The following is an 18,245-nucleotide window of genomic DNA, read 5'->3' on the forward strand; positions in this document are numbered from 1 at the left end:
CCTGGGTCGCAAGCCCCAAGGGTAGCGTTGGCCTGGCGGCCTGGGGTACAACTGGAAGCATCCGAAGGTCCCGGCAAAGCATGAGTCGACTGGTAACAACAAAAGAACTTGTTTATTTTAACATCGCAAAGAGTTGGCGGTCAGGTTGACCGAAGTAGAGAGACGGGAGAGCACTTCACTCAACAGAAGAAATCGGAGCCCCCCTTTTGGCGTCCGGGGGCAGCTGTTTTTATACTCTCGCAGTTGAGGGCAAGAAGGAACCCCTCAAAAGACGAGCACGTGAATGTACAATGGGCTAATGGTGACGCACACTGTCGTAGCGCTGCCGTAGCACCATGTCGAGCACGATCTCGTAGCACCCTGTCGTAGCGCTGCCGTAGCACCATGTCGAGCACGATCTCGTAGCACCCTGTCGTAGCGCTGCCGGTCGGGCACAATGACTGTAATGAGAGGATGATCCCTGCTTTCGCATCGCCTGGTTCGGGCACAATGACTGGAATGAGAGGGTGATCCTTTGCGGTCGCATCGCCGCAGTCGCGCCTGGAAACACCTGCCGATGAGCGTTGCGGCGACGACGATCGGGCCAAAATGTCTGCCGCCCCGCCGCAGTCGCGCCGGCAAAACCACGTGTCGCAGGCGAAACGCAACAACGGGAATTATCTCTGCTCCATTCTCTTTTTCTTTTTTTTTCTTTTTTTTTACGTGTCTAATCTTTTCTTATCGTCGGTAAACGCCGAGCGTTGCCGACGCCTGCGCGTTGGCACAGCGATGTGCGAGCCAAAGGCGAAAAGAACGAATAGATATGATGGATTTCTTTTTTTTTTCGTGGTCAGGATGTTAGACACACGTATTCTCTCACATGCAATATAGGGAACAGCACTCTTTGTTCATACAAGAGGCTGTTACACACGTGTAGTGCTCACCGACTGAAACGGGATGTTGGGACCGCATGGCGGCAGGCGCTTTTTTGCTCCACCGGCGAGCGCTATACAGGTGATCGCTGGGGGTACAAAGTGCAATCGAAATGCCCCACTCAAGCTCTCGCTCTGATGTGACACAAAAATGCATCTAACTCTGTGTTCCAAGTAGCCACAGGTGGCGAAAAAATAAAAATAATTAAGAAAGGCCGGCAGCTACGTACTCCGAATATCGTGTTTCAATCGCTGGGCGCTGTACACATCTCAGACAGATGACAGCGCTTGGTATAATTCATATTACACGTGCTGCATGGAAAAGAAGCAAGATTGCAAGTCGCATCCGACATCCTGCGAACTTTGATTTTGGCAATTGGTGGGATAATAAAAGTTCAACGTTGGGGAAAGTTAAACGTGTTGAGACCCGGTGATTATAACAATCTAGCGGCACAAAAATTATTCACATACAGCAATTATTTCTATGCCATTCATATTTTTAAAGGTTTATACGTTGAACACGCGATCACTATCCGAACGACACTCCATGGTGCGGTGGTAGAATAGCTACAGGCGGCTTTATTGTTGTTATCACGGCTGGCGATTCCTCCACCTGAATGTATCTTGCAGCGTCGCTGGGATACGTCGCCAGACGTGCAGTCAACGGGCGCATCTTCAGGGTGTAAGAAACAGATGCGAAGTTCCTTTACGAGATATAAGGGAAATGAGGAATTCCAAGCAAACATGTGGGCATGCTTTTTTTTAGGATAGGCACTCTTTGAGCGCAGGTCACCTATACGATATGCGATTCCCGATTCGTAGGCGGCCACCTAAGAAATGTGATGTGTTTAACATGGTTGCGCAGATTTCTATATTTTTCTGGTAGATTGTTTCATTCATCACAAAAATAGCAAAATGGTTTAACCCACAGCTCAGCTTTCAAGCAGACGCCTGGAGCATTTGTTATTTACGCCTAGGCACACCGCCAGGTTTAGCGTGACTAGAATCGAAAGAATCGAAGGCATAAAGTACATCTCCTACTCTTTTTAGACCCGCCGTGGTTGCTCAGTGGCTATGGTGTTGGGCTGCTGAGCACGAGGTCGCGGGATCGAATCCCGGCCACGGCTGCCGCATTTCGATGGGGGCGAAATGCGAAAACACCCGTGCGCTTAGATTTAGGTGCACGTTAAAGAAACCCAGGTGGTCAAAATTTCCGGAGTCTTCCACTACGGCGTGCCTCATAATCAGAAAGTGGTTTTGGCACGTAAAACCCCAAATATTATTATTACTACTCTTTTTACCTTAGACAACTGCCCTAACTGAGACTGAAAGTGCCTTAACTGCCTTATTGTGACACACACACACACACACACACACACACACACACACACACACACACACACACTTGTCCCAACTACGATGGCCAAACGTCTCGGCCATTAAACGATCAATCGAAACTAAGCTGTGTGTAAACGAAAACGGGCTGCCATGTACTTGGCGATGCCACTTGCTCTAGGTTATAATATAGTTAAAGAGCAACGTTATGAAAGATATGGCTTCGCGTGTAGGGAAAGCTTCAAGCAGATTAGCATTCAGCAAACTGCTCCGACAAGTCCTCTTCAGGATTCTTGTACAATCTTTCAGTAGCATATCGTGTTCGAGTTGCACTGGCGCTAGTCACCTCAATTCCAACATCGTGAACAAAAATGTGGTCATATAGTTACGCAATATTTACTCAGCAAACACCGATAGCTTGTATTCTAAGTCAGCACAAATAAAAAGTTGAGCTGAGAGCTCCGAGGACCGAGTAGGTTAATTGTCACTATGTGGAATTGTCGCATACCGTTTAGGAGGATTGGCCAAGAATAGGGTAGCCCGAAAGAATAAATCAGAATACATAAAATGGAAAAGACGTTAACCACTAGTTGAGAACAAACAGCAAGAAGAACTAGTGCTCTGCGTTCTGCTTTCAAATTGAAGCTGTGCTTGTCACGGGCTCATTAATCCCGCCACAACTAAAGTGAAAACTATGCCGGCAAGCCCCATAAGCTGCGCGGAGTGAACAATTATCAATCGCTCATCCCGAAACAGGAACAGCCAGATCAGACGAGAAAGCAAGATACCGTATTTGCTTGTGTAAGGCACGCCCTTTTGTGAGGGTAGCGCCCAGTAGAAGATGCAGTACATTGCCAGAACAGCTCGTGCACTCGCATATCGTAATTCACTTTTCTTGTTTCTGGACAATCGTAAGGTCAAGTCAAAGAGTGCGTGGAGGCATGTAGTGCTTTTTCACCACCGGCTAGGGTCTTCAAATATATTGACCGTGGCTTGGGGTGGCTTTTACAATAAAGTTCTTTGCTTTCCGCATCAAAAGGGAAGATAGTGCTGCGTGTGACCACTGCGGCAGCGAGGCAGCGATTTATTTATTTGTAAAATAACTTACAAGGCCCCTACATGGGGATTGAGTAAGGGGGGCATAAAATCAAGTACATACAATCTATTACCAACAATAACAAAAGGAAACAGCAGCCAAGTGCGCAGCCTAAAAGTCAGAGAAACATATTGGCTACATAAAGCTGCATATGATTACAATAGAAAGGAACAATATAAGTTTGTAACAAACATATAACAGTGCAAGAAAAATGTAGAGAAAATAACACAGAACAGTGAGTGTGACATTAATAGTTAACGTGGGTTAAGCGAGTTGAGTGAGTGCTTGAATTTTTCACGGTCAGTTTCCGAAACTATGTTGTCGGGGAGGTTGTTCCGGAGCCGAATGACACGTGGAATTGCAGACGAGTTAAATGCTTCTGTTTTACCATAGATGCGCGTGAAGCTATGATGATTGTATAATCTGTGCGACGTGTGCGATGACGTTTCTAGGTGTAAGGAACGTTTGTTAGTGTGGTCGGCGTATTTATGAAATAATGACAAAAGGGCTATGTCACGACGATTACTTAGCAGCCGAAGTGAAAGGTGAATCTTTATTTGAGTTACGCTAGACCGGTAGTCATAATTCCCGGAAATGAAACGTACGGCTCTATTTTGGATTGATTCCAGCATGGTAATTAGGTAATGTTGGTGGGGAGACCAGACTGGAGTGGCGAACTCAAGTCGAGGGCGAACAAAATGTTTGAAATGCCAGTTGGCGGATAAGTGGAGGTGAGTTCCGAAGGTTACGTCGCAGGTAACCCAGTGATCGCGAAGCACTGGCACAGATGGTGGTAATGTGAGAATTTCTCGAACAAGTTGAACAACGAAGTTGAGTTTCTCTAAGTTGAAGAATTGAACAAGTTATCGGCCTTTGCTCACCATACAGCGCAGACCGGCAGTCACTCGCGTCCACGGTGGATCGCCTTGATGACCGGCCGCCTTCGTAGCAGATCTGTGCTGGAACGCCGGCCTGTGCAGTCGTCACACCATAAGTCGGCCAAGGCACTCTTGAAATTTTTGCGTTCGAGTGGCGTATTGAAGAGACTATGGTTCTCACGGACTTTCCCAACCTCCTCTATTTATTTTTCGTGCATTTGCTTTTTGTCTCCGCTTTTCTTTTCCGTCTTTTATTTACCCTTACTCTATCCAAAGTGCAGGCTAGCAAACCAGGATCTGTTCCAGTTAACCTCCCTGCCTTTCCCACCCTGTTTATTTCTGTCTCTCTTGGCGGGAAAAGCTGCACATTATTCATAGGACAATACGATTCCGCATCTCACAATTAAAAAATTATGGGGTTTTACGTGCCAAAACATCTTTCTTATTATGAGGCACGCCGTAGTGGAGGGTACCGAAAATTTCGACCATCTGGAGTTCCTTAACCTGCACGTAAATCTAAGTACCGGGCGTCTTCGCATTTCGCCGCCATCAAAATGCGGCCGCCGTGGCCGGGATTCAATCCCGCGGCCTCATGCTCAATAGCCCAACGCTATACCCACTGAGCAACCAGGGCGGGCTGCATCTCACTATCGTGGCTAGCTTTCCGAGGATCTTTCTGGCGCACGTGCTGAACGAGAAATGTCTTGCAATTGTGCGCTATTTAGAGGCCTGCAAAAAAAAGCAACAACAAAGAACGGTGTCCGTGACCCACAGACTTATTGCTGCGTGAAACTTTCTAGGCATTATACAGAGAATTTGCGACCAGGAAGTCTTACCATACATTCTCCCCACTTTATTATTCAACGTTTTTTTTTGTCACCCTGCTTAGAGCCAGGGCAGCACACACGTGGCAGTCAGACGCGAAGAGCGGTTACGAGAGCTGCCAACTCTTCCCAGATGCATCTCATTGAGTGGTCACCGAGCTGCTGTGTTGCGCCTTACTGTCTTTCACACACGCCTTTGTGTCAGTTGCTGGAGCGGCGGCCCAACCGCCAGGTGCACAATCACTCTGTCGCAGAGGGCCCTTCTTCATCTGGTTTTCGAGCAGCCTGCCTCTGCGGACCTCATTGCGCATCTGTTCCCTCAGCAACTTTGCCTCCATTCTTAGCACGGTGGAAAGCTGGTCGTAAATAGCTACTCGGAGCTTCTGCTCGGCGCATGCGCACGAGGTGGACATAATTTGCAGAGCTTGCACGGATTTCGCGGGACTCCCGATGGTCTGACCACCGCATCTCAAGCGAGAACGCAAATGCCCCTCGACCTCGCTGTATTCGTCGTCACCTCTTCTCGGGCGTCCTTCGTCCTCGTCCGATGCGTCATCGTCGCTGTCATCGTGAAGTGACTCAACCATGTCGGCTTCCTCGACACACGTGGCTGCCGCACTAGGTTTCCCTGGTCCCCTGGTCTGTTTCTGACAGCCGTACCGACTCGGGACACGATGTGATGGGCCTGCGTCCTCCTCTGGTACTCCAGCTACTTCTGCGGTCCTCGAGGTGGTCTCGTGGGCTGATCTGCTGTCCCCATCCGATTTAGTGGCACACACATTAACGGCTGGGGACGATGCTCGAGGGCGAGGCGAATACTCTTCACACAAGATAACATCGGGGCTATGCAATGACAAATATTCTGCATGCTCGGCTGCATTGTCTCCGTGCTGCTCCTGTTGGTGTTCACTAGCACCTGTGCTGGTCCCTTTCACAACCTGGCTTAGATCTGTAGGCGTGTGTTGACTCGAGAGAGGTTGGTCGTGCGGCGGCCTGCAAAAGAAAGATATGTTACCCCTCGCGTCCGAGTGGCATGGAGCCCTCAGCAACTCGATGACGCTCGCGACAACTGACAGGCCATCAGAGAGACGAATGCGAAACACGAAATCTTTGAAGTGATTCGTTTACTGCTCATTACTGTTGCGTAGGTATAACTTAATTTCAGCTTACTGCCAGCGTCGTTTTGTAGCTAAACGTTATATAGGTCAGGCCTTGGTTTGTTTCTGGCTACTCAGTCTGTTTTAAACGGTCAACCTGTGTACAGCGTATCGTGTGTGTCCAAACTCCTCAGCTCACCATAATAGCTGGTCGTGCGAATCTATAACAATTACTGCGTTTCATACACATACACGGCGTTCTCTTAATTGAAGCCCTCACAATCAGTGCAACTACAGGATTCCATATTGCCTTCTGCATAGTCAAGAATACTGCGTCCCTCTAACAGGCTACCTTTACTAAAATGCATCATTACGGTTAGTGCTTACCATTTCAGTGCAATGATAGAAGCTTTCTCTCAGAAGGCTCCCAAGTTTACGTCTGGCTTCAGAAGCCATTGAAAACGCGGGGAAGGCGGGAGATGGATATTTAAGACGATGAGAAAAACAAGTACACTTGTCGAAACGTTGGCTCCTGCTTTCACATTGTTGTCGTTTTGCTCATCGTCTTCAGAAGCCATTGCATTTTACCTTTCGCTACGGGTACACCCAAGATGAAGCTGGCAATCATTATAAAACCCCTTTGAATTATAAGCAGTCCCACTGCGGTGGATAAACGAAAGACAGGGATGTCGCTGGTGTAGACACAATTTTGTTTCGCTTGTTGCTGTAACATTTAGATTGTTCAGGACACGCAAATTGTTGATATCAACCAAACCGGCTCTTGGATCCCATCCGCAACACTAAATCATTCTTTGACGGCCATTGGCGATGCGTTAATTGTATGAGAGTCGTAGGGGAAACGCATCACAGAATATGTTATCCGGGCCCTTGCACGCCTGAAGAAGTTTGAGGTAACAGTACAAGTGCTGATGTCAGCTGCACTTGTAAGCGAGCGATCGAGACATACATTTTTGCTGCTACAAATGTGGAAGCTTGTAGAAGGAAGCTTGTCGCAGGGTTGCCGATCCCTTAAAAGCCTTTCGATAAAAAGCTTCCTTTCTTTTCTTTCTTTACCTCATGCCTCGCGCACTCCCTGACTAGGTTCCTCATCCACCGCTCCCTTCTGGAAGTGTTTTGGCATCAGGCGTTTTAAAACTTACTCATTCTTGTTTAAATCAGATGAACAAAGTGTGCTCTCGTCGTGTGTTTGCATAAACTTCCATCATTCAGGCAAATTCCTAGCGTCGCTCAACGTTTGCCCTTATCCAGAGGACAGGAGCAACGCACCTGGCTAGCTCTTTCCGGGAGAGTGACTGGCACATGTGTGCCGTTGGCCCGTGCAGCAGCTGCTCGCCGTCGAGGCTGGTGCGGCACCGTCCGGGGCAGCTGCGGTACCGGCAGCGCCAGCACTTGATGTCTCCGACCGTCCTCTCCGGCACGTAGAGGAATTCGCCGACCTTTTTCATTACCTGCACGGACACGCGATCTAGCTCGCCACTGCGCACGGTATACACGACAAGAATATGCATCGGGTGAAGGATAGCGCGCGCATGTAAGCACACACACACACAGACACACACACACACGCACACACGCACACGCACACACGCACACGCACACACACACACACACACACACACACACACACACACACACACACACACACACACACACACTCACACACACACACACACACACACACACAAACACACACACACACACACACACACACACACACACACACACACAAACACACACCACCACCACCACCACCACCACCACCACCACCACCACCACCACCACAACAACAACAACAACAACAACAACAACAACAACAACAACAACAACAACAACAAAAATCATTGTTTAAAAGGACGTGTTTCTGAGATAACCCCTGGACCCACTTTAATGAAATTTGTTGCATTTGAAAGAGAAAGTTAAATTCTAGTGATTGTTGGAAGGGAAATTTCGATTTAGGGCCTGAATTTCGTTAAAAAGATCTCCAAAAATTCGAAAATCTGAAAGAAAGAACAGAAGTACGAAGTTTACAAATAGCTGTGCACCAAGAACAAATCTCACGGTTCTGTAAATAGCATCCATTAGATCACGCAACGCGGAGAAATTGTACGTGTCACTTTATATATTACGTGAATTTGTTACGTTCTGTACAGGGGTTCTGCAGAAGCTGTATTTCCATATTACTGATTTTTTCTAGATTTATGAAGGCGACGAAGGGACTACTTCAGTTTTTGAAAGAGACGGGATTGGACAAGCGGCTCTGACAGTGTTATCACGTACAATGCCAGATTGATAGACTCTACCGGACGATGTTTGTGTGCTGTACTATGTGCTCTCTCTCTCTCTCCCACTTCCCCATCTTTCATCGCACCCATCCCTCTCCCATGTGTAGGGTAGCAAGCCGGTTACGCTAAACTGGTTAACCTCCCTGCCTTTCCTTCTCTGCTTTTTGCTTCCTTCCTTCCTTCCTTTTCTAGATTTATGTGTAGCATACCAATTTTGTCCGCTTTAGATGTACTATCAGGTGCAATTCACAAAATTGTGATATCATATTTCCTTGCTGAGTTACAGAGTTGTAAACTTGATAGTTTAGTTCTCATAAAATTTCAGATTTCGGCCAATATTTAATAAAATTGAACGACCTAAATGCAAAATTCGAAACCAACTGTCCCTAGATGTTAGGTTTTCCTTTTAAATGTAACAGACCTCGTTAAGTTTGCTGCAGTGGTTGCCGAGACAGACGAATTATCCTTTTGCATGTATTTAGATAGGAGCACCCGAGTTAAGCTTCATCTTAAAGGACATTGGGTGAACGAAAGCAAACGCGCAACAACAAAGAAATACAAGACCTGCAGCATGTGAGTGAGTGAGTGAGTGAGTGAAGAAAATTTATTGCAGGTCCGGCGAGGACCCGAAGTCGTCGCACGCCCGGCTAGTCTCACGTCGGGACCGGCAGGTCTAGCCCACAGGCCCTGTCACGGGCACGCCGGACGGCCAGGATTTGCTTTTCTAGAGCGGGGCTACGCAGAAGCGAGTCCCACTCCTCCTTGATGAACTTGGGGTATGTCGACCCGCACTCCCAGAGCATGTGAGCTAGAGTGGAGGTCTGCCCGCAGGACGGGCAGGCGTCGTCGCGATACATGTCGGGGTAAGCCTCGTGGGGAGCGGACAGACACGGATATGTGCTGGTCTGTAAAAGCCGAAGCGAACCGGCTTGCGCCCTATTCAAGTTGCGTTGAGGGGGTGGAAAGACCCTTCTGGGCATGTAGAAGAATTTAATAATCTCGTTGTGAGTAGCGGGAGCGTCCCTGTGGCCGTAGGGAGGAGGGGAGTCAGTGCTCCTTAGAGAGGAAGCGCGGTCGGTGAGGTCACGCGCAGCGTCGTGAGCAGACTCAGTGAGGTTCGGGGGGGCACTTTCCACCGATACTACGTGAGCGGAAAAAGAGTGAATTGAATGGTTTGTTAGAGCATATGGACTCGAGCCGCTAAGAAGACGAACAGCTTCCTTGGCGATGCAACCCTTCTGAAAAGCCCTAATTGCCGTTTTGGATTCACTATAGATTTCGGACCCACGACCGACTAGCAGGGCGAGGGCGATGGCGACTTGCTTGGCGACTCCAGGGTCTGAAGTGCGAATCGAGGCGCTATTGGAAATCTTGCCGCTCGAGTCGACCACAACGACGGCAAAGGTCTTTCCGTCGCTGTACTCCGCGGCGTCGACGAAGCTTGCGCTAATGTCATGTTGCTTGATCTATTTGAGGATGGCTGCTGCTCTGGCCTTGCGTCTGCCCTCGTTGTGGACGGGATGGACGTTTCGGGGCACAGGGGCCACTACGAACTTGTCTCGAGTGCACCTAGAGATCGGGTACTGACCATCGGGAATCCCGCAGGGTGGTAACCCAGCTGTTCGAGGATGCGTTTACCTGCCGCTGTGGTGGTCAGGCGAGTAAGTTGCGCGCGTTCCTGTGGTTCGGCGATCTTCTCGACGGTGTTATGTACCCCCAGCTTCAAGAGATCCTCGGTATGGGTCCTGATGGGTAGCCCAAGAGCCCTCTTGACTACTTTGCGGATGAGAACGTTGAGCTTGTCTCGCTCCGCTCTCAGCCAGTTGTGCATAGAAATCGTGTACGTGAGGTGGCAAAGTACGAAAGCATTGATCAGCCTGAGAAGATTGCTTTCCTTCTTGCCTCGATGCCGGTTTGCGATACTGCGAACGAGGCGGAAAGCGTTGTCCGTCTTTGCGATCATCTTGCGGAGAGCAGTTTGGTTCCCGCCGTTGAATTCGACAAACATGCCCAAGACCCGAATAACGTCGACTCTGGGTATCACCCCGCCCCCCTCCCCCATCACAAGTGCGAAGTCTGATGCTGCTTTTGGAGACTGGCTTCCGATCATGTGGCCAAAGGTGACTTAAAAAAATTATAGGGTTCTACGTGCCAAAACCACTTTCTGATTATGAGGCACGCCATAGTGGAGGACTCCGGAAATTTCGACCACCTGGGGTTCTTAAACGTGCACCTAAATCTAAGCACACGGGTGTTTTCGCATTTCGCCCCCATCGAAATGCGGCCGCCGTCGCCGGGATTCGATCCCGCGACCTCGTGCTCAGCAGCCCAACACCATAGCCACTGAGCAACCACGGCAGGTGCCAAAGGTGACTTCAAGGTGACACATGTCAGATGTGAGTTTTGCGATCCTAAAGATGAGTCTCAAGAGGACAAGCAGTAAACCCAAAAATTGTTAGCAGTCGTTCAAACAGACTGGTAATGATTAGGATACGCGGATTTTCCTGCAATTTGCCGCGGTTTGCTGAAGAAGCTTATCCTTCTTTATAGTTCTGTGTGGTTCACTTGTACTGCGTGGCACATTCGCAACGTTGAGTGCTTTATGTTTACAACTGATCAGTCTTATCATGTACTATCTAGAGCGCGTAAATAAGTCTCAACACTTGCTATGATGAGTGTCGCCAAATATAAACTGGGCAATAACAGCATTTTAGGTATTCTGAGCAATGGTTCTTGCTTCTGTGTGACATTCTTTTAAGAAGTTTAACGGTAGAAATCGAATGCAAAATGTTGAACATGCAGCAAAAAATTTGCTTCGAGAAACTTAGTACGAGTAAACGAAACCAACGCTTTTGTTCGAATGAAGAACGACGAAGTTTTTGCTAATTGAAGCACTGCATATTCTTCTCACTGAAACGCTGTACTTGTGTCGAACACAGGTGACAGAGCCACGTGTAGATATAGAATTCTTAGTCGTCAGGTATGCCACCCACATATTCTATGCCGCAATGAGAAGCACTGACGTCAATCATAAATGCTGCAGTGTCCTACACAGTTTCGTTTGGCTTAGAGGCAGGGTAACGGCAGGGTAACGTTTAGCGATTCAGTGTAAAAAAATATTCACGTTTTGATCGCGTCGTCCTAGAACTAGACAGCTTTTTACGCAATGGCCGAAAAATATCCAGCATTCACAGTGATTTGGCTTTAACGTGTTAGTTTATATGGACCGATCTTCAACCTGCCCACTTACCTCAGTTTTGAAGGTTTTATGGGAGTGTCTCCTTTCTTCGGCAGCGCGGTGTTTATCCTCATCGTGATCCTTGAAGCTGTACAGCACGTGCTTCTCACCGAACTTGTCGGTAATGAGTCGCGACGAGCAGCTAGACACAGTACAGCGCCACCGATAACGCGTGGAGTCCACAGTCATAAGCCGGAACCGTCGGTGGCGGTAGATGGCTTGCTGTCTGATGCGGCCGCCCTGCACCACTTCGACGATGTCTCCAAAGGGCGCGGCGGCGCCTTTGCTGGAAGCCATGGAGCCGGGCATCGCTCCTCGTTCCGTCGCCGGTTCAGTCGAACAAAGTGAGGCGCCGAATAACGTTGGCTAAGCCTCCGGCGAGACACCACGTCGACGAACCAAACGCGCTCGTCGGTTGCGAGTACGCACGTGATGTCCGCCCTCCGCACGAAGATAAGCAATCTATGGCTGGCGAAAAGAGTGTTTCGTTCCTCCATGATATTCTCTGATAAGACGAGCGAAGGGCTCTTCGCGTCTGCCACGACGGCGCGACAGCGCTGCGAGTGGTGTCACCAAACGCGAAGGTCGCGTGTGTCGTCTGCTACGCTTCAGGAGCAGGCGCACAGACGGCAAGAACACCTATTCGTTTCTGCTTGCGAGGCTTTGCGGCTGGCAACAGCAGTGTTAGCAGGGATCACGAGTTTTATAAGCTCCATTCAAACTTCAACGGGGTGGGCGACTTGGTAAAATTCATGTGATGCGGCCGGCCACGCAGTGGGACAATTTGCGCTGGACTTCCCGCATGCCTTATATATATATATATATATATATATATATATATATATATATATATATATATGTATGTATATATAGTGAACATAACGCATACACTATTAGCAATAGCATACACTAACGCAGAAATTACTTCACATTACGATTTCTCTAGCGCGCTCCTTCTCAGAGGCCACAACCAAGCTAATACGTAATAAGGCACTACAATGAGGGCAATTATAACCGAATAAACGACGAATATAAATCAATTTATAACCTTGAATTTTTCCTTCGTTTTACAGCAGGTCAGTCGATGAAATTTGGTACCATTTCAGACACAGACTGTGCACGTAGGTGAACCAGTACGCTCCCTTAATTAACAGAACAAAAGATCAATCCCACATTAATGACAGTCGTCTATCGCATGTCTTATCTTTGTAGCACCTAGTAGTTATTTATTGTATCACCGAAGCTTTCTTGGTCTTCTCACGTCTACACTGTCTGCGCTAGTAGTTGCAGATCTTTAGGTTAACTGCGCCGTAACTTGAGCAACTGCCCGAATGACGTTCGCAAATTGACTTTTGAAATACTCGTCCGTCCATAGTTTGAGTATGCAGCTCCTATCTGGTCACCCTAGCACAATGATCTAATTATCTATCAAGAATATGCACACAACAGGCCCGCTCGTTTCTTTTCGATAACGTTTCCATTCGTTTATCATAACAGACTAAAACGAAGACTAGGTTTACATAGTCTGATTTTCTACTCTACGTCTGTCTCTTCCACCTTGTACGTCACGCAGATTACATAATAATCTAAGCTTGATTCGCATCTACGGCACGATGGTGACTTTCAATGCGCCATTCGCCTCTGGAATGATCTCCGAGGTGTCACCGTCGCCGAATCTGATAAACAAAAATTTCGCCAGCATTGGACCACACGTAACGAGGTGATTTAGATCAGTAGGTTTTATTGTTTTTTCCTTGCGTGTTTCTGCAATGTTGATTAATATGCGTTGGTAAACACGATGCAGCCATGTACACTGTCCGTGGGAAATTTCTTTGTTTTTTTCCATATTAGTAGTTCTCGTGCCTGCCATGTTTTAGCACGCATCTCCTGATAGTTCTTGCATATTGTATAGCAGTCTCACCTGAAATGTATGCATTTATGCCTATAGTTTTGTTTGTATTTTTATTATGTATATATTTTTATATGCAGTTTAATTGTTCTAAGTTTGTTTTTGTTTTGCGTTCCCATTGTACTGTACCAGTCCCCTTTAGCCAACGCGTCAAACAGAGCCCTGTATGGTAATTTGAATAAAAACATTCTAAAAATGATATATGGAACAAATGACAGCTTCGGCTGGTCATGTCTGAGCGCTGTGGCGCGATCTCGAAGGTGGCGTTGAAACAGGGTTCGCGCCCTGCGTTCGGGTGGTTCTTCTCGATCGCTCTCCTCCATCTTCGAGCGCTCAGAGGACAGCCCTGTCCTCTGAGCAGTCGTCGAGATTGAAGCGTTCCCCGGAACGTCATCACACCACAGCGTCGCTGATGTTGGTGACGGTCCAGCGTAACCTAGGCAACCTAGGCCACTGCAGGCTGGCGTCTCAACGAGCGGTCGTTCCACGCTGCGTCCGCCGGTTATCCCGGCAGCGCGCAGAGCTTTGTTTATGCGAAACGTAGGGACGTTGGCAGTAGTCACGTGGTTTCGAATCGGCCCTTTTCTCCTCCGAGAGCGAGCCACTCGCTCGGCTTGCGTGCTCGTCCTCCATCTCTGAGTTCGGGGAACGCGGATCTGCCCGACGCTACTTCGGGGGATGGAGGCGACCAGTCGAAGATACCGAAAGTGTACCTGCAGCCATCTCTGCTACACCTCCAGATGTGCTGGTTGCCCGCTGTGTTGTATGCAGAGATACGCAACGAAACGACAAACGCTATCTAATTATCTTCAATCCAACAAATGTACGCCTTCAGGGCCGGATTAGTACATTATAGCAAACGAAGTGAATTTGTTCGAGTCTTTCTGCCGTTTTAAAGCGAGTTTTCACAGGAGCCGACTACTCAGTCATCAGCGGATCCTTCGCCGCCAAAAAATTGAACAAAGTTGGCGTTGCATTCCCAAAATGCACTGCTCAACTTACATGCTTTCACGTTACTAAGCCTTAAGTCTTCTTTTGAGTAGTCACGACTGCGTGAAGGGGGCGTTCTTCCTCCAACGTTGGCCTAAAATTGGTTGCAGATAGACTGCAGCACATCAGTCACGCTTCCTTCTTGATCGACGCGTCGTTGTGCGAGATCCTCTTTGCAGCTGCCGTAATGTGCGATAAGCGCGGTGAGCACGCCCAGCAGACTGCGAGTTAATTACAGCGTACTAAGTACAGCACTTCCAGCAGCGCATCTTAATTAGTCCGCGACAGAGATCCGTTCCTTTCTCTGCGGCCGTACTCTAATATACTCTCTCGCTTATCTTCGACTCTGAGATCTCTTTGCCGCGACAATTTGTGCGCTCGCCGACCGGCTGTTATCAGTTTCTCATATTCTCATACGCCCCGTTTTGGCGCTCCATGACGTGAAACCTTACTGCGCCTTGGAAATGAACACGTCTCGACGGGAATTATCTCTGCTCCATTCTCTTTTTCTTTTTTTTCTTTTTTTTTACGTTTCTAATCTTTTCTTATCGTCGGTAAACGCCGAGCGTTGCCGATGCCTGCGCGTTGGCACAGCGATGTGCGAGCCAAAGGCGATAAGAATGAATAGATATGATGGATTCCTTTTTTTTCGTGGTCAGGATGTTAGACACACGTATTCTCTCACATGCAATATAGGGAACAGCACTCTTTGTTCATACAAGAGGCTGTTACACACGTGTAGTGCTCACCGACTGAAACGGGATGTTGGGACCGCATGGCGGCAGGCGCTTTTTTGCTCCACCGGCGAGCGCTATACAGGTGATCGCTGGGGGTACAAAGTGCAATCGAAATGCCCCACTCAAGCTCTCGCTCTGATGCGACACAAAAATGCATCTAACTCTGTGTTCCAAGTAGCCACAGGTGGCGAAAAAATAAAAATAATTAAGAAAGGCCGGCAGCTACGCACTCCGAATATCGTGTTTCAATCGCTGGGCGCTGTACACATCTCAGGCAGATGACAGCGCTTGGTATAATTCATATTACGCGTGCTGCATGGAAAAGAAGCAAGATTGCAAGTCGCATCCGACATCCTGCGAACTTTGATTTTGGCAATTGGTGGGATAATAAAAGTTCAACGTTGGGGAAAGTTAAACGTGTTGAGACCCGGTGATTATAACAATCTAGCGGCACAAAAATTATTCACATACAGCAATTATTTCTATGCCATTCATATTTTTAAAGGTTTATACGTTGAACACGCGATCACTATCCGAACGACACTCCATGGTGCGGTGGTAGAATAGCTACAGGCGGCTTTATTGTTGTGATCACGGCTGGCGATTCCTCCACCTGAATGTATCTTGCAGCGTCGCTGGGATACGTCGCCAGACGTGCAGTCAACGGGCGCATCTTCAGGGTGTAAGAAACAGATGCGAAGTTTCTTTACGAGATATAAGGGAAATGAGGAATTCCAAGCAAACATGTGGGCATGCTTTTTTTTAGGATAGGCACTCTTTGAGCGCAGGTCACCTATACGATATGCGATTCCCGATTCGTAGGCGGCCACCTAAGAAATGTGATATGTTTAACATGGTTGCGCAGATTTCTATATTTTTCTGGTAGATTGTTTCATTCATCACAAAAATAGCAAAATGGTTTAACCCACAGCTCAGCTTTCAAGCAGACGCCTGGAGCATTTGTTATTTACGCCTAGGCACACCGCCAGCTTTAGCGTGACTAGAATCGAAAGAATCGAAGGCATAAAGTACACCTCCTACTCTTTTTAGACCCGCCGTGGTTGCTCAGTGGCTATGGTGTTGGGCTGCTGAGCACGAGGTCGCGGGATCGAATCCCGGCCACGGCGGCCGCATTTCGATGGGGGCGAAATGCGAAAACACCCGTGTGCTTAGATTTAGGTGCACGTTAAAGAACCCCAGGTGGGCAAAATTTCCGGAGTCTTCCACTACGGCGTGCCTCATAATCAGAAAGTGGTTTTGGCACGTAAAACCCCAAATATTATTATTACTACTCTTTTTACCTTAGACAACTGCCCTAACTGAGACTGAAAGTGCCTTAACTGCCTTACTGTGACACACACACACACACACACACACACACACACACACACACACACACACACACACACTTGTCCCAACTACGATGGCCAAACGTCTCGGCCATTAAACGATCAATCGAAACTAAGCTGTGTGTAAACGAAAACGGGCTGCCATGTACTTGGCGATGCCACTTGCTCTAGGTAATACTATAGTTAAAGAGCAACGTTATGAAAGATATGGCTTCGCGTGTAGGGAAAGCTTCAAGCAGATTAGCATTCAGCAAACTGCTCCGACAAGTCCTCTTCAGTATTCTTGTACAATTTTTCAGTAGCATATGGTGTTCGAGTTGCACTGGCGGTAGTCACCTCAATTCCAACATCGTGAACAAAAATGTGGTCATATAGTTACGCAATATTTACTCAGCAAACACCGATAGCTGGTATTCTAAGTCAGCACAAATAAAAAGTTGAGTTCTGAGCTCCGAGGACCGAGTAGGTTAATTGAGCCTATGTGGAATTGTCGCATACCGTTTAGGAGGATTGGCCAAGAATAGGGTAGCCCGAAAGAATAAATCAGAATACATAAAATGGAAAAGACGTTAACCACTAGTTGAGAACAAACAGCAAGAACTAGTGCTCCGCGTTCTGCTTTCAAATTGAAGCTGTTCTTGTCACGGGCTCATTACTCCTGCCAGAAGTAAAGTGAAAACTATGCCAGCTGGCCCATAAGCTGCCCGGAATGAACAATTATCAATTGCTCATCCCGAAACAGGAACAGCCAGATCAGACGAGAAAGCAAGATACCGTATTTGCTTGTGTAAGGCACGCCCTTTTGTGAGGGTAGCGCCCAGTAGAAGATGCAGTACATTGCCAGAACAGCTCGTGCACTCGCATATCGTAATTCACTTTTCTTGTTTCTGGACATTCGTAAGGTCAAGTCAAAGAGTGCGTGGAGGCATGTAGTGCTTTTTCACCACCGGCTAGGGTCTTCAAATATATTGACCGTGGCTTGGGGTGGCTTTTACAATAAAGTTCTTTGCTTTCCGCATCAAAAGGGAAGATAGTGCTGCGTGTGACCACTGCGGCAGCGAGGCAGCGATTTATTTATTTGTAAAATACGTTACAAGGCCCCTACATGGGGATTGAGTAAGGGGGGCATAAAATCAAGTACATACAATCTATTACCAACAATAACAAAAGGAAACAGCAGCCAAGTGCGCAGCCTAAAAGTCAGAGAAACATATTGGCTACATAAAGCTGCATATGATTACAATAAAAAGGAACAATATAAGTTTGTAACAAACATATAACAGTGCAAGAAAAATGTAGAAAAAATAACACAGAACAGTGAGTGTGACATTAATAGTTAACATGGGTTAAGCGAGTTGAGTGAGTGCTTGAATTTTTCATGGTCAGTTTCCGAAACTATGTTGTCGGGGAGGTTGTTCCGGAGCCGAATGACACGTGGAATTGCAGACGAGTTAAATGCTTCTGTTTTACCATAGATGCGCGTGAAGCTATGATGATTGTATAATCTGTGCGACGTGTGCGATGACGTTTCTAGGTGCAAGGAACGTTTGTTAGTGTGGTGGGCGTATTTATGAAATA

The 18,245-nt window shown here is 47.6% G+C and overlaps 1 protein-coding gene across 1 annotated transcript; it reads right to left on the reverse strand.

Moving 5' to 3' along the window:
• Positions 1 to 4,226: 4,226 nt before the first annotated feature.
• On the reverse strand, positions 4,227 to 12,418 carry LOC142585558 (uncharacterized). Its single transcript, XM_075696398.1, has 3 exons — positions 11,695 to 12,418; positions 7,429 to 7,610; positions 4,227 to 6,037 (listed from the first exon to the last, which is right to left on the reverse strand). The coding sequence occupies exons 1-3, from the start codon at positions 11,989 to 11,991 to the stop codon at positions 5,185 to 5,187; spliced, it is 1,332 nt and encodes a 443-aa protein (XP_075552513.1). The 5' UTR covers positions 11,992 to 12,418; the 3' UTR covers positions 4,227 to 5,184.
• Between the last annotated feature and the right edge of the window lie 5,827 nt (positions 12,419 to 18,245).

This window comes from Dermacentor variabilis, chromosome 6 (genome assembly GCF_050947875.1).
Source record: "Dermacentor variabilis isolate Ectoservices chromosome 6, ASM5094787v1, whole genome shotgun sequence".
In the NCBI taxonomy this organism is placed as follows: Eukaryota; Metazoa; Arthropoda; class Arachnida; order Ixodida; family Ixodidae; genus Dermacentor; species Dermacentor variabilis.

Excerpts from the sequence above, each read along its gene's own strand:
- LOC142585558 (XM_075696398.1), bottom strand. The coding sequence starts at position 11,991 with ATGCCCGGCTCCATGGCTTCCAGCAAAGGCGCCGCCGCGCCCTTTGGA. Across the intron at positions 7,611-11,694 it reads ATAAAACCTTCAAAACTGAG|GTAATGAAAAAGGTCGGCGA; the intron begins GTAAGTGGGCAG and ends GTGTCCGTGCAG. Across the intron at positions 6,038-7,428 it reads TCCCGGAAAGAGCTAGCCAG|GCCGCCGCACGACCAACCTC; the intron begins GTGCGTTGCTCC and ends TTTCTTTTGCAG.